Raw genomic sequence first — 14,941 nt, forward strand, 5'->3', positions numbered from 1 at the left:
CCTCCAGCACTTTCCACCTTGTTCCCTGAATTAGCCATGTAACTGGTCTCTCCCTAATCCAGTTTTCATTCTGAATTTAATAATAATAATAATAAAAAGATGCTGTCATTGTTCCGCATAAAACTCTTCCATGATCATAGTATGCATCTGCTCCTTGAATGCTTATTAAAAAGTCATCACGCATGTGGTTCCATCAGCCCGGCAAGGCCCCCATAGCTATCCTTCCTCAAGGATTTTTCCAGATCAACATCCCTGTACCATCAGATGCCCAAAAGTCTCTTACGAAGCCTCTGCATTTCCAGGCAGCTGCATCATCACTTTGTTCAACTGTTTTTCTCCTCTCATTCTTCTTGTTTATAAGCTCCACACACCATCTCTTATGCACTGTCATAGCCCCAGTGTCTAGTTCAGGGTCTGACCTCCAGAAGGCACACACTAATACTTTTATGCCCTCATATAAAAGGCAGAACCAGGTTAGGATAACAGATTTTTGAGGGTGATGCCATGCTCAAATTCCCCTCCCCCTAAATTAAGGAACTTACTCCTTTAACATAATTTCCTTCTCTAGTTTTTACTGTTTTTCCCTCCATTTTACAACAAAATTTCTGACTCAATGTATTATTTTTATTTACTTGGCTTTCACTGTCAGCAAGTTCATCAAATAGTGAGTTGCTGAATGAACATTAATTTGGAGTTAGAGAAACCTGAAACCAGGAATAAATCCCAGGCCTAGCTATTTACTTTAGGTCAATTACCTAGCTCCACCAACTCCTAATTTTGTGACCTGGATAAATTATGCAGTTGATGTAAAGCTGAGTCTCCTTTTCTATAAAAGGGGATGTTAACAATGACTTCACAGGGTGGCTGTGAGGAGCAAGTGACATAATGCATATTTGGAAGGTCTCTTTGTAGTAACATGTAGATTCCATGATGTATTACCCGTGTTTGTCTGCCCCTCATCATCACATATGGATTTAATATCTCTGTGAACTCTGAATTTAGAAAGAGAACATTTAATAGCCATAAACTACTAGAAGTTCAATCCTCTGGTTAAAGAATCTGCACTGTTTCTGGAAATATGGTATGAGAGCTGCAGTTTTTATTGCTCTATCTGAATCAGCTTCTTCAGATAAACAACCTAGTCCAAGAAACTTTAGGCCATCTGGTAACTTCTTGGATTCTAGTGAAAGGTATATCCTGTTCAAATACTCTATTTTTGCTGTTGGGTGTTTTAGGGGAGATTTTATAGCTTATATTCTGTTAAGAAAAAAAACAAATATTTTTGATAGTAAGTCACTATACTACCAAATTTAAAATTTCATAAACTCAGTATCATTTTTTGACATCAGATTTAGTTATCAATTTAGTACTAGAACCAATTACTTCACAAACACAGTCTGTTGTGACCAACACCCGTGGCAGAAAATTTAGAGTAGCTGTAACTTTTGGCAGCTGGAGAATAATTAAGATGCATTTTGACATACTGGTGATGAAAGTAGGTGGTCTTCAGAAGCCTCCCTGAAACAAAGGCTGATTCCCACACCCCAAAATGTCACAAGAGCCCGAGTCTGAGGTGGGTCCACAGTTCTCACCCAGGTCTCTTCTCCACCAAGCAGAGCACTTGCCTGGCTATCAAGTTCCGTTACTGTTTGTAGAGGAAAAATAGAATAGAAATGTAACACTAAATTACCCATGTCACTGGGTAGAAAGTATGCCAATTATAGTGGAGATCAAAGTGGATTTTTAATAAAAGGCTTGTGTTTAGGCTTTGATAATTGGAATTTTGAACTTGGACTGGATCTACGGTTCTAATGCTTTCCTTGCATGATTTTTATTTTTGGGGTAATAACTGGCATATGCTGTGAAAGTCATGTAAGTAGAAATGACAATAATCAGCGTGTGGATGATTCAAGGCTGGCACACCTACTAGATCCACATTTTTTCTTGAACCATACGTGTGTATTTTTCACAAAGACATCAAGCAAGTACTGTCATCAGTGAAATGAAAACACTACTGGACCCTGCCTAATGGTATGAGCAGAAACTAGCACCTTCCTTAGAGTAAGAAGCCTTGCAAACAGTAACTTCATGTTCTGGCTTATATGTGAATGTCCCAGTTATGTAATAACTTGAGAACAAAATGGTAGTAACATTTTTCTTCTAAAAAATACATACATTATATAGCTTTTGGCAAAGCTACGAAATACACATCCAAATGAGATCAAGGTTCTTCAAATGCTACATGCTTAATAACATAATCAGGTCACTTCCATCAATTATATACTGTGTACATGCATCTGTACAAAGCAAAGCAGAATGTGATAAATATTTATGTTATTCAGTAGCTTTCAAACCCTCTCCTACTAAAAGGGTGTCTTTATTGAAAGTTTGATCAGTTTTGTTTTGTGCCACTGTAACAAATACTAAAATGAATGTTGCCATCTGTTATTTACATACAAAACCTTAGTCAAGGTCTAAAATTGCTGCTGGTTTAGACAGTGAGAAATAGTTGTTTTTGCTCTGAAGTGGCATGAAGTTGAAATACAGAGTCAACCTGGTTTGTGACTATGGAACAGAGGGTAAACTGGCAGAAATTGGCAGAAAACACAGTTCTCATCAGAGATCTCTCCAATGACAACTTATTACATTAATTACTAATAAAATGGTTTTCTCACACTTTTATTCTTGTTACTATAATCTTAGAGATAAATATTATTGATCTATTATATATATGAGTCTTAGAGATAAATATTATTGATCTATTATATATATGAGTTTTGCATTTTAAATGGTCTATGGTTTAAAATACATACATTAAGAAAACCTATACAATTAGATACAATTTTAGATATAATTTTAATGATAATCTGTCAAAGGTAGCATAATAGATGCATTTAATATCACAATTAAAGTTTTAAAAAAGCTTTCTTGACAGCAGTATGGTAAACCATATACTTGACCAATCTTCATGATAAAAACAACTAAAATGCTTGATAAATTATATATATGATATATATATATATATATACATGCATAGACATGTATGTGTATGTATTAAAATGCATTATTGAGTTGGTACAGTTGTAAGAGTTCCACAGAGGACAAAACAGAAATGAAGATAGAAACACTGAGAGGTTAACAAGCATTAATTAATAGCTCACTTTTGTTCCAAAGATTTTTACCACAACCTTCTATCTTAATATTTATTTCTGATAATTGCATGGAGTGTGGAAAATAAGGTGAGAACCCACAAAAGGTGAAAGGGCTAATAGGAAAAACCAGCATAAAGCCAGAAACTTAAAGGCTACATATATTCCAAATCAGCGGCCATTATTGGAAAAAAGAAACAACACTGAAACTGAAGCAGAATTAGCAACATGGAGATCACTGAAATGTGCTGAAGTGTTTCGAATTGGGTAGATATTAAAGAACAAAATTATGAATATAATCCTCACATGGAATGCAGCATCAAAGTCACTCATGTGATCTCAGAAGAATTATAATCTTTAGCAATAGTGATGAGTTAAAAAGAAAGAGACTACAATTTCTAATTACAATGTTCTTCCAAAGGCTTTGGCCAAAAAGTCACCAACTATCAAGATCCCCAGCCACTGACATTGTCTGCTTCTGACATCCAACTGTTGATATCATCACAGCTCCATGATCCAGAATCACCCAAAGCAGATGATCCTCCTTCATCTGATGCACAGAAACTTGACTTTTTTTTTTTTAACTGTGGTGTTGATTGAAAGGGAGACAACAAAAAATCTTATGTACTAGTTTAAGCCTGACTTCATGGTAGCTATACTATCATAGTTACATATATTTTTAAAAATCTTAGGAATTAAATTTAAACTAGCTTCTCCCAGATTATTCTCCAGGTAAACTGCAGAAAAGAAAGCAAATCCTCTTTTAAGGGTACATATTCAGCTGAGGCTTCAAAGAATCCTCAAAGGGCTTTCAAGGATAATGAGTAGCTCAGTCTACAAGCACAAAAATCATAGAGAAACAAGGAACCATAAGTGACAGCAAGCAAACCCATAGACAACAGAACCAAACCTTCAAAGACTTCAGATGTGGGAATTGTTGGACACAGAATTATTACATATGTTTAAACACATTTTTTAAAAACCTTGGAAATATGAGCAAGGAACAAAAAGCTATTTTTCAAAGACAAAGAAGAGTTGAAAAAGAACCCAAAAGAACTTTGGGAAATGAAAAATACAATTCCCTAGAATGAAGAGAAAGACAGATGAAAAAATATAAAAAATAGATTTAGGAGAGAGTCACATAGCCCAACATTTGTCTAATTGGAGCTCCAACAAAAGATACTAATGAATGGCGTTTAGATCAACAGCTGGCTTCTTAATGCAACAATGGGATGCCAGAAGACAGTAGAATAATACCTTACTATGATGAGAAAAAATAACTGTGAAGCTAGAATTAATTACAAGACAAACAAAAACTATTTTAAAAGCAAGGATTAAATAACTATGTTTTTTGACTCCCTAAATCTGAGAGAGCTTACTATACAAATCCTCACTAAAGGAGATAGTTAAAAAAAAAAAAAAGGAATATTAGAAGAAAAGCTGAGATGTAAGAAAGAATGGTTAGCAGAGACATCAGCAAGGAGGCAGCTAAATCAACTGAAAAATACTAATAATGCCTATTTGAAAGAAGTAAAATTATGGTAAGAAAAAAAAAGCAGGTAAATCGAAATAAGAGTACTTGGAGATCAATAATTGCAAATCTCTTGTATTACTCAGGAAGAGAATATTGATTAATGTTGGACTTTATATATGTTAAAATAACTAGGCTAGCCATTGAAATAAGAGAAATAACTATATAATTTCCAACAGGGGAAAGTGGTCATTTTCAGATATGATTGTATGTGTCAAATATACAGAAAAATGTCAGTCTCTAGTTTGCAAATTTGCTAGATACAAAATCAAAAGAGAAAAGTCAGTTTGAAATATATACACCAGCACTGTCAGGAAAAGCATTTTTTTTTTCATCTACCATAGCAAGAAAAAGTACGAAGTACTTAAGCTAAATCTAACAAGAGATATGCAAGCCAGTACATTTCATTCTTTGCTATTCCTCTTTAACATGGAATGGTTTACCCACTATAAGTCATAGTAAAAATGTTGAGCAAAGAAATTAAGTCATAGCATAGTATATAACATGATTCTATTATCATGCTTAAGTCAAGGTAAAAGTAAAAGACATGTTGTTTAGAAATTCAAATGTAGTGGGAAAATTATAAGAAAAAAAAAGTCAGTGATGAGTTGGGTGCAGTGGCTCATGCCTATAATCCCAGAACTTCGGGAGGTCAGGGCAGGAGGATTGCTTGAGTTCAGAAGTTTGAGGCCAGCCTGAGCAATATAGGGAGAACCTGTCTTTATCTATGAGAAAAAAGAAGCCAATGATCAATACAAATTCAAGTTACTAATTATTTCTGGAATAAAAGAAGAGAGACATGAAGCGATGTGTATGTTAATTGGCTCAATTTAGCCATTCCACAATGTATGCATATTTCTGAACAACAACCAAAAAAAAAAAAAAAACCAGGAAAAAGGAGATATAAAAAGGAAGGGTCACACAAGAGCACAAGAGGCTTTCCAAAGTTCTAGTACAGCAGTAGTTCCCCCTTCCCTGTGACAGCTGTATTCTAAGAACCCCAGTGAATGTTTGAAACTTGGATGGTATCAAACTTTATATACACTATGCCTTTTTCTGTACATGCATACCTATGACAAAGCTTAATTTCTAAATTAGGCACAGTAAGAGATTAACAACAACGACTAATAATGAAATTGAACAATTATAATATACTGTAATAAAAGTTATGTGAATGTGGTCTCTTGCAAAATATCATATTATATTGTATTCATCCTTCTTCTTTGTGATGATGTGAGATGACAATATGCCCACATGATAAGGGAAAGTGAGGTGAATAACGTGGGCATTGTGACATGGCAGTAGGCTACTACTGAACTTCTGACGGTATGTTAGGAGAAGGATCATCATCTGCATCAAGTGGTCCTGGATCACTGAGCCACGATGAGGTCGATGGTTGGATGTCAGGAGCAGATGATGTTGATGGTGGGCAGTCCTTGAGATTTGCATTTTTTTTCTAAAACCTTTTGGAAATCATTGTAATAAAAGCTTGCTGCTTTTTAATCAAAGTGTTGGTACAGAGGTTATAATCCTTCTATGAACATATGGGTGACTTCAATGCTGTAGTTTATCTGAGGACTGTATTCTATAATTTTATCTTTTCATATCTGTGTGATTTGAAACATTTCAGCAAATTTCAGTAATGTCTGCGTTGTTGGTTCTGCTTTAGTTTCTTCTTTGTCTTCCCTTTCTCTGTAGATGATTCAAAAAGTTCTTCCTCATTTATTAACACTTCTCAATGGCCTTCAGTAAGTTCTACTTCTTCATCAAGCATGTCGGCAAACCCTTCTCCAACAACTTGTCTTGCTGTGTGAATTATTTTCCTAACTTTTCCATCAATCCCCAGGAAGCCATTAAAATCATTCATGACTTCACCCTAGAAGTTCTTCCAGCAGGCATTTACAGTTTCTGGTTTTAATTCGTGCATTGCAGCTTTGATTAATGTTACTGCGTCAGCAACAGTGAATGGTTTCCAGCATTACATTATGTCCAGATTATGGTCTGCCTCAATTAATGGCTGATCAAATGTGCTTAAATACCAGGCAGGTGTGTGACCTTGACAAACCAAATGATGCCTGCTCAAGGGGATGAAGCATGGAGGGTTTATTTGGAGGTAAAAATACGATCTATTTTCAGAGGATGACCACGTGCATTGTCGAAAACTAATAGAACTTTGAATTCCAACCCTTCCTCATTCAAGTTATTTTTTTTTTTCACTTCTGGGGTGAAGAGCTGGTAGAATCATTCCATAAACAAGATTTGTGTCACCCATCCTTTCTTTTTATGTTACCAGAACACAGGCAGATAATTTTTTTGTTTTAGAGAGCATGTGGGTTCTTCACTTCGTGTGCCACACTTGATTTTATCATGTGTACCGCAGTGTTGCCGCACAGTACCAGAGTTCATCTGTCCTTCCATGTTTTATACCTTGTTGCTTCCTTTGTACTTTTATGAATGTCGGTACTATTGGGTATCTTCTTCCTGAAAAGCCTAGTTTTACCGCAATTAAAGATTTGCTTTGGATGGTTTCCTTTCTCCTTACTGACTTCAAGTTTTTCAGAAATGTGGCAGCAACTTTTTGTTGGCAGATGCAGCCTCTCCAGTAGTTTTTGTGTTTTTCAGTCCAAACCTGTCTTAGGGTCACTGATTTCGGCGGATCCCTTGCTAAAGTCTTCATTGAGGGCTTATTGCTTTCTGGTGCAACACGTTACTGTCAAATTAAACACGTTTTCTATTCAGGTCTTCCACCCACAAATTCAGTGCTTTTCCCCTTCTTAACTAAGCATTAACCATGCACTGTGGCCATGAATTTTGCATTGTGAGGTGCCATAGCAAACACGCAAATTTCTTTTTCTTTCTTTACAATTTCACAGGTAGCATATTCATTATCTACAGTAGTGTAGATCTTAGCAACCTCAGTATACAATCTTTTCTTATTAAATCGAGAAGTTTTACTTTTCACTTCCCCTCCCCCAGAAAAATCAAAAACACTTTTCTGCTTCTTTTTGGCATATCCGAATTGCCAGAATACTACACTTGTGCTTTGGGGCCATTATTAAGTTACCTAAGAGTGATATGACTATAAATACTGCAACATGTGACAGTGAAACAGAGAATTGAGACAGATACTGAGCAGTAGACAGGGAGCACGTACAGTGTGGAGACCCTGGACAAAAGGAGGATTTACTTCTGGGTGGGTCGGAGTAGGATGATGTGAGATTTCATCACACTTCTCAGAATAGCAAGAAATGTAAAAAGTGTAAATTGCTTATTTCTGGAGCTTCCCATTTATATTTTTGGGCCATGGTTGACCACAGGTAACTGAGCCTGGAGAAAGGGAAACTATGGATAAGGGGGGACTACCGTCATGTGTGTGAATTTTTATTTTACTATTGTTCATTAAATAGTCTTTCACACTTCAACATACCATCTGGTAGATATTTCACAATAAAATTTTAAGATGTAATGTAAATAAATTACCTAACCAAAAAATAAAGATGTTCCTGTGAATGACCTCTTTGGACTGACCCTAAGAAGATTTTATCTGCATTTTAATGATGAACGGTAGAAGAAATAAGACCAGGTCTAGGCCATGTTAAGAGTGCGGTGGCAGAGGATCTGGCTAACCTGGGAAAACATGCCAGCTATGCTACTCTTCATTCTTCCTAAGCATTCTGATCTGGGCTTCTTTCCCTGAACCCTCAGACACCTGGACTGCAAGAAAATTAAGACTTGGTAATGTTCACAAATGACCCTTTTGTGAACAGCCTTCCTAACCCATCCTTTAATGCAACAATGGGATGACGAGATCAAGACTTCTAGCAGGCTACCACAGAAAGGCTGTTGACCAAAGGCTGTGTGGACCAAAAGGTCATAACACCACCCTGGATGACAGGACATTTACCTAAGGAATTACCCACTCTCAATTATTCCAGGTGCATGTAGTATAGATTAAATACTGTGCTTGTATGGCAACATAGACATTATTAGAAACATTTTTCTTGAAGTCTGACAACAAAGCAGTAGATGTGTATCTACCACAGAGCTGTTAGGGAAAAAAAAAGTATGTTTGAAATAAACAATTGGTATTCATTTAAAACAGTAATGGTTTTATTGAAGCTGAATTTGATACATGCTGTATTTGGAAGTAATTTCTTTACTGCTGTATAGAAACCATACCAGCTGTCCTTTTTATTGTTGAGTTGTTGACATTCAGTGGCAAATTATAAGAATCTCTGATGAAAATTCCTTACGGTTAGACATGTATGCTTATTTTGAATTCAGACTCAGTGTCAATGATCTCAGTACTATATCTCCAATTATCCCAAATAGATGGGTAAATTGTAAGTGGAAACTAATTTATATTCAAAACTTTGAAGGGGAGAATAGGCACTGTCTAATTTGGAAATATTAAGAATATACTTCTTAGTGAATATAAATAGATAAATTAATTAAATACATAAATAGTTCTTGATTTCCCATAATTTATCATAGGCCAGCTTTAAAAATCCTTTCTTGCTTACTTTTTAAACTGTTTAGCTCTAACAACTTCTACTTTGCAAATTTTGCAGAAATAACACTAAATGGAACAGAAAATGAAGCTATTATAGGTTAGAGAAAAATTACCTGACTTAGAGCACAGGGAAAGAACTCCATCTTCATTTCCACTAAAAATTGAATATTTCATGCTGTCCTGTATTGAGTCAGGAGCAAAAGCTTTTACAGTCACAATGGAAGTACCTGCAAAAATTAGGTAAAAGAAGAACTCCATTAGGATAAAAAAAAAGCCATGGAAACACAAGAAAAAATACTGATTATTTATTATTTGCCTACTATATTTTCACTTGTTCATTTATTCAATCATTACTGATTGTCTTCAATGAGCCAGATCCCATGCTAGGTGCTGGGGCCACGCTAGCAAACAAGATAGAAAGCCTCTCTGTCCTCATGTTGGTTATTAACTGGTGTAAGGAGACGGCCAATAAACCATTAAAACATACATAATCATGGAAACGTTTCCACTGTGTCAGGCCCCTAGAAAGAGAGAAATAAGGTTACTTGATAGAAGGTACTCCTTTTTCAGGGGAAGCACCAGACTTTAGAGTGACCTGGGCACAGTGAAGGATGAAAAGCCATAGAAAGAGCTGGAAGAAGAAGATTCTGGGAAAAAGAGCCACGACCACAAAAGCTGTGGGCTAGGAAAGGGCTTGGTTGGGTAAAGCACAGTGAATAGGGGAAGAGGCAGAAAGTGGAGGTGGCAGGGTAAGCAAGAGTCAGATTTTATTGTAAGTGCAAAGGGAAGTCATGGGAACATTTTAAGGAGTAGAGTAAAATAGGATTTACTTTTTAAAAATATCACACTAACTGCTGTGAGAACAGAGAAAAGAGGGGTAAGAATGGGGCAGAGAGACCAATTAAGATAATACTCCAATAGTCCAAGCAGAAGACAAGGACTTAGGACTGTGGGAGGGGAGATGGAAAGACATGGACAAATTAAACATTTGACACACTGCCCCAAACATTGGAGGTGGGAGTGGGAAAGGAGGCTATAGAAGCATAAAGAAAAGAAACATTCCCTCACGCAGCTTCTGATCTAGTTGTAGGTAAAAGCAACCCAACAAAAGAGTAACCAACAACTTAACTGCAAGACATGCATTCATTCAAGAATTGTTCAGAGAGATTTGAAACAGTCGAGAGTTAACTTAGAAACAGAAATTCAGTTCGGTATAGGATTTGGAAAGACAAAAGAGAAGCAAGTCATTTTGTTATGAAAACAGACCAAATGCCAACATGAAAGAAGAATTAGCAAGGATAGAGGCAAGAAGACAATCCTCGTAATTAGATCTAGAACCAAATAAGGCAGGAGTGGGGAATAAATTTAAACAGAAAGTATAAATATAATATGAAGAAAGGTTAACAGAGGTAAGCAAGAGAATGGGAGAGCTGGAGAGCCAGGGAGAAAGTGTAGCTTTATGTCAAGAATCAGCAAGTTTTTCTTTGAAGGGCCAGATAATAACTATTTTAGGTTTTACAGGTCACACAATCCTGTTGCAAATACTCAAATCTGCTATTGTAGCATGAAAGTAGTCACAGACAATGCATAACCAAGGGAGTGTGGCTGTGTTCCAATAAAACTTTATTTATAAAAATAAGTGGATGAGCAGATCTTCGCTTTATGTGAACGGAAGCAATGAAGAAATGCAAAATTCTTGAGAGGATTGATATGAGAAGATGTCGAGTGCCTTTAAGACAAACTGGGTAAGGCAGCTCTCTGTATGGGAAGCTCTGGGGAAAAAAGCCATTGACAGCAGCTGGAAGGGTCCCAAGGATTCAGTTGGTCCCCAACTTAGTACTTCAATGTCTTTGTAATATTTTATGTCCTTTGTCCTTTGCTGCTCATCCTAACCTAGTTGTCCATGTGTCTCCCTCCTAGGATTGACTGTCTTACTTGTAAAAGTATTTTCCACTTAATCAATTTCATTTACATGAAATTTACATACAATAATATGTTCATATTTTGAATAAACACTTCTGTGAATCTTGAAAACTATATACACATGTATAATCAGTATCATGATCATAGAATATTTTTAACAACTCAGGATGTTCTCTTATGCCCTTTCACAGTTTTCTCTTACTTTTGGGCCCAAGAAATCACTGATCTGCTTTCTATAACTCTAGATTAGTTCTGCCTCTTAAATTTCATATGCTGATGAATTACACAATACCCGATTTCTTTTGCTCAGCATAATTTTTTGAGAATCAAGCATGTTATTTTGTGTATAAAAATTCATACAATTGTTATTGCAGAGTAGTATTCTATTAAATGAACAAACCACAATTTCTTTTTCTTTACCTATGGATAGACTTTTGAATTGTTTCCAATTTTTTGGCTATTATGAAAAGAACTACTATGAACATTCATAGGCAAGTGTGTGTGTGGACCCATGTTTTCAGTGCTCAAGGGTAAATACCTATGATAAGTATACATTTAACTTTATAAGAAACTGCAAAACTATTTTTCCAAAGTGATTGTATCATTTTACATTTCTGCTAACAACATGTGAGAATTGCAGTTACTCTATGATATGGTTTGGCTTTGTGTCCCCACCCAAATCTCATCTCAAATTGTAATCCTCATAACTGTCATGTGTCAAGGGAGAAACCAGGTGGGAAGTGATGGGATCGTGGGGGCAGTTTCACCCATGCTGTTCTCGTGAAGTGAGTTCTCATGAGATCTGTTGGTTTTATAAGGCAGTTTTCCCTGCTCTTGCTGCTCTCTCTTATCTATTGCCATGTAAGGCATGCCTCTTCCCCTTCTGTCATGATTATGTTTCCTGAGGCCTCCCCTGCCATGCAGAACTGTGAGTCAATTAAACTTCTTTCCTTGTAAGTTACCCAGTCACGGGTAAGTATCTTTATAGCAGTGTGAGAACAGACTAATACATCCACATTGACTGGTATTATGAATCTTTTAAATTGTAGCCATCTTAGTGGATATGTAGTAGTATCTTACTGGAGTTTTAATTTTAATTTATCTGAGGTCTGATGATGTTGAGCATCTTTTCATGTGCTTTTTGGTCACTTCCACCCCTCTTTTTAATTCATCTTTGTTCCTTGGCCTCCTGTTTCCTACTCACCTTCCATTTCTGAGAAACTTCCTCATAGTTCCACTTTTACACTGTTGGTGGAAATGTAAGCAAGTACAACCACTATGGAAAACAGTGTGCAGATTCCATAAAGAACTAAAAATAGATCTACCATTTCATCTAGCAATCCCACTTCTGGGTATCTACCCAGAGGAAAAGAAGTCATTATACAAAAAAGATACCTGCATATGCATGCTTAGAGCAGCACAATTCACAATTGCAAAAATATGGAACCAGCCCAAATGCCCATCAATCAATAAGTGGATTAAGAAAATGTGGTGTACACACACACACACACACACACACACACACACACACACACGCACAGAGAGAGACACACACCATGGAATACTACTCAGCCATAAAGAGGAATGAAATAATGGCATTCATAGCGACCTGGGTGGAATTGGAGACTATTATTTTAAGTGAAGTAACTCAGGAATGGAAAACCATCGTATGTTCTCATTTATAAGTGGGAGCTAAACTATAAGGACACAAAGACATAAGAATGATACAATGAACTTTGGGGATCTGGCTGAAAGTGAGGAATAAAAGACTATACAATAGGTACCATATACACTGCTTGGGTGATGGGTGCACCAAAATCTCAGAACCACCACTAAATAACTTATTCATGTAACCAAACCCCGTATGTTCCCTAAAAATCTGTTAAGATAAAAACAAATTAAAAACAAAAAGCCAAATATGGATATACAGAAAAAATATTACATAAATATAATATATATATTCTAAAAAATAAAAGAAAGAAACTTCCTTATAGTTCCTTACTGGCCTTAGTCCTCTGATTTTAGGCCTATAACTATTTTAGACTACCAGTCTTGCAATGACTCTGCTTCTTCACTTACTGTCATTCTGCCCCATAGGATGACACTTATTGGTCAAAGTATGCATGCTGTCCTGACTGGGGAGAGATGGATAGGAGGTAAGGCCATAGAGGTCTACCCTGCTGCTGGGTACACTGTAACAGAGGCCATGCATAAGAGAGTGGTAACAAATCACAAGAGAAAAGTAAGAGGAACATTTAAAAGGAACAGGAGCTGACACAGTGTCAGAGAGGAGTATGGAGCAGGACTCATCATCCCATATGTCTTTGGGTAAAAGCAAGAAGCATGAACAAATGAAGAGGTCAAATGGTAGAGGAGGCCTGAAAGTGTCTCAGACACTCACCGTCAGCCTATTGCTGCCAGCAGGGAAAGGAGGCTTCAGGACACTGAAGATTCTGTGCTTTTCAAGAGAAGCTCGAAATTTTGTATTTATTTTTATTTGAAATATCTTAATTTCTAAGTGTTGGAAAATAATTTAATTTATGGGGGAAAACCCACTGTATTGGTTGAACAAAACACAGCTGTGGTCTGCCTCCAATTCTGGGTTTTCTTGTTTACAATCTCTGATAGAGAAGACAAATCTCTCCTCTTTTGTTACCAGCTCTTTTGGCACTTAGATTGTGCTACTAATTTGTCATCTAAGGATTTGTACTGAGCATAGCTGAAGACTGATTTCATCTCCCTGCTTAAATTGGACTAAGTTCCATGATAGCAGAGGAGATTTTCTATATATTTGTATTGTATATATTTTATAACTCTATGTTAGTTTAGCTTTGAAAATTTCATATACTTGTGAATCTTACAGTATCTGGCATCTTTTGCTTAGTATAATTTTTCAAGAATAAAACATGTTGTTTTGTGTATCAAGTTTATTTCTTTGTATGTAGTAGATGCTTAATGAATATGAGAGAAAAGGAGGTTAAAAAGGGAGACAGTGGAGAAAGGACACTGACATTTTCTAGCATGAGAGATTAGAAAAATCCTGGTCTCTGCCTACAGGATCACTGTAAGCCAACAGCAATTATTTTTTAACTAAAAAAAATCTTTTTTCAAATAACTCACTGCTATAAGACCACATCTGATAGTGAGATTTGCAGTAGTTAAAAACAAACAAACAAACAAAATAACAACAAAAAACCACCTACTCAAGATCTTTGCTGAACTATCTCATTGAACCCTCATACCCAGGCCCCAGAGATCACAGCTTGAAACCCATCTTGCTAGAGATAATAACAAAAATGACACCTAAATCAAGCCAAATGTATATTTTTCCTGGGTATGTAACAGGATTTCACTGAAAAAAGCAGAAAAAAGAAAAGGGTCTGGAACAAATAGTAGTTTTCCCCAGAAGCCTTTTAATGCTTAACTCTCAAAAATGCAATGATCACTGTAAATATTAAAGGAAACAAGTATGTGATATTACCTGTAAAACTGGAACTTCAGTGAAAACTCAGTTATAATAAAAGGCATAAAACAGAATTTGTTATGGAAAAAGGGCAAGAAAACTCAATATATATTGAATATATTACTCTCTTTATAAACATTATTTTTAAAATAAACTGTAATAAAGTTTAAAAATCATTTATCAGAATTTCCAAATGGTTGTTCTTTTCAAGACTGTTATGAAGTCATTTAGCGACAAAGTAATGGATTTTAATCAATCATGGTGGAATCAAGTCACTACACATGTTGAGAACTCTTTCAAATTGCATTATAATCTGCTGCTTATTTTATTGCATTTTGGGAGACATGTTGTTAATATAAAAA

General features: G+C 36.0%; 1 protein-coding gene across 1 annotated transcript in view; it reads right to left on the bottom strand.

Moving 5' to 3' along the window:
• DCHS2 (dachsous cadherin-related 2) overlaps window positions 1-14,941 on the bottom strand; it is a 275,941-nt gene that overhangs the window by 30,802 nt on the left and 230,198 nt on the right. Inside the window, exon 14 of the mRNA XM_017498790.2 lies at window positions 9,307-9,420. Within this exon, the coding sequence (XP_017354279.2) occupies window positions 9,307-9,420 (114 nt within the window). The remainder of the gene's footprint in view (window positions 1-9,306; window positions 9,421-14,941) is intronic.

Source organism: Cebus imitator, unplaced genomic scaffold (genome assembly GCF_001604975.1).
Source record: "Cebus imitator isolate Cc_AM_T3 unplaced genomic scaffold, Cebus_imitator-1.0 Scaffold251, whole genome shotgun sequence".
In the NCBI taxonomy this organism is placed as follows: domain Eukaryota; kingdom Metazoa; phylum Chordata; class Mammalia; order Primates; family Cebidae; genus Cebus; species Cebus imitator.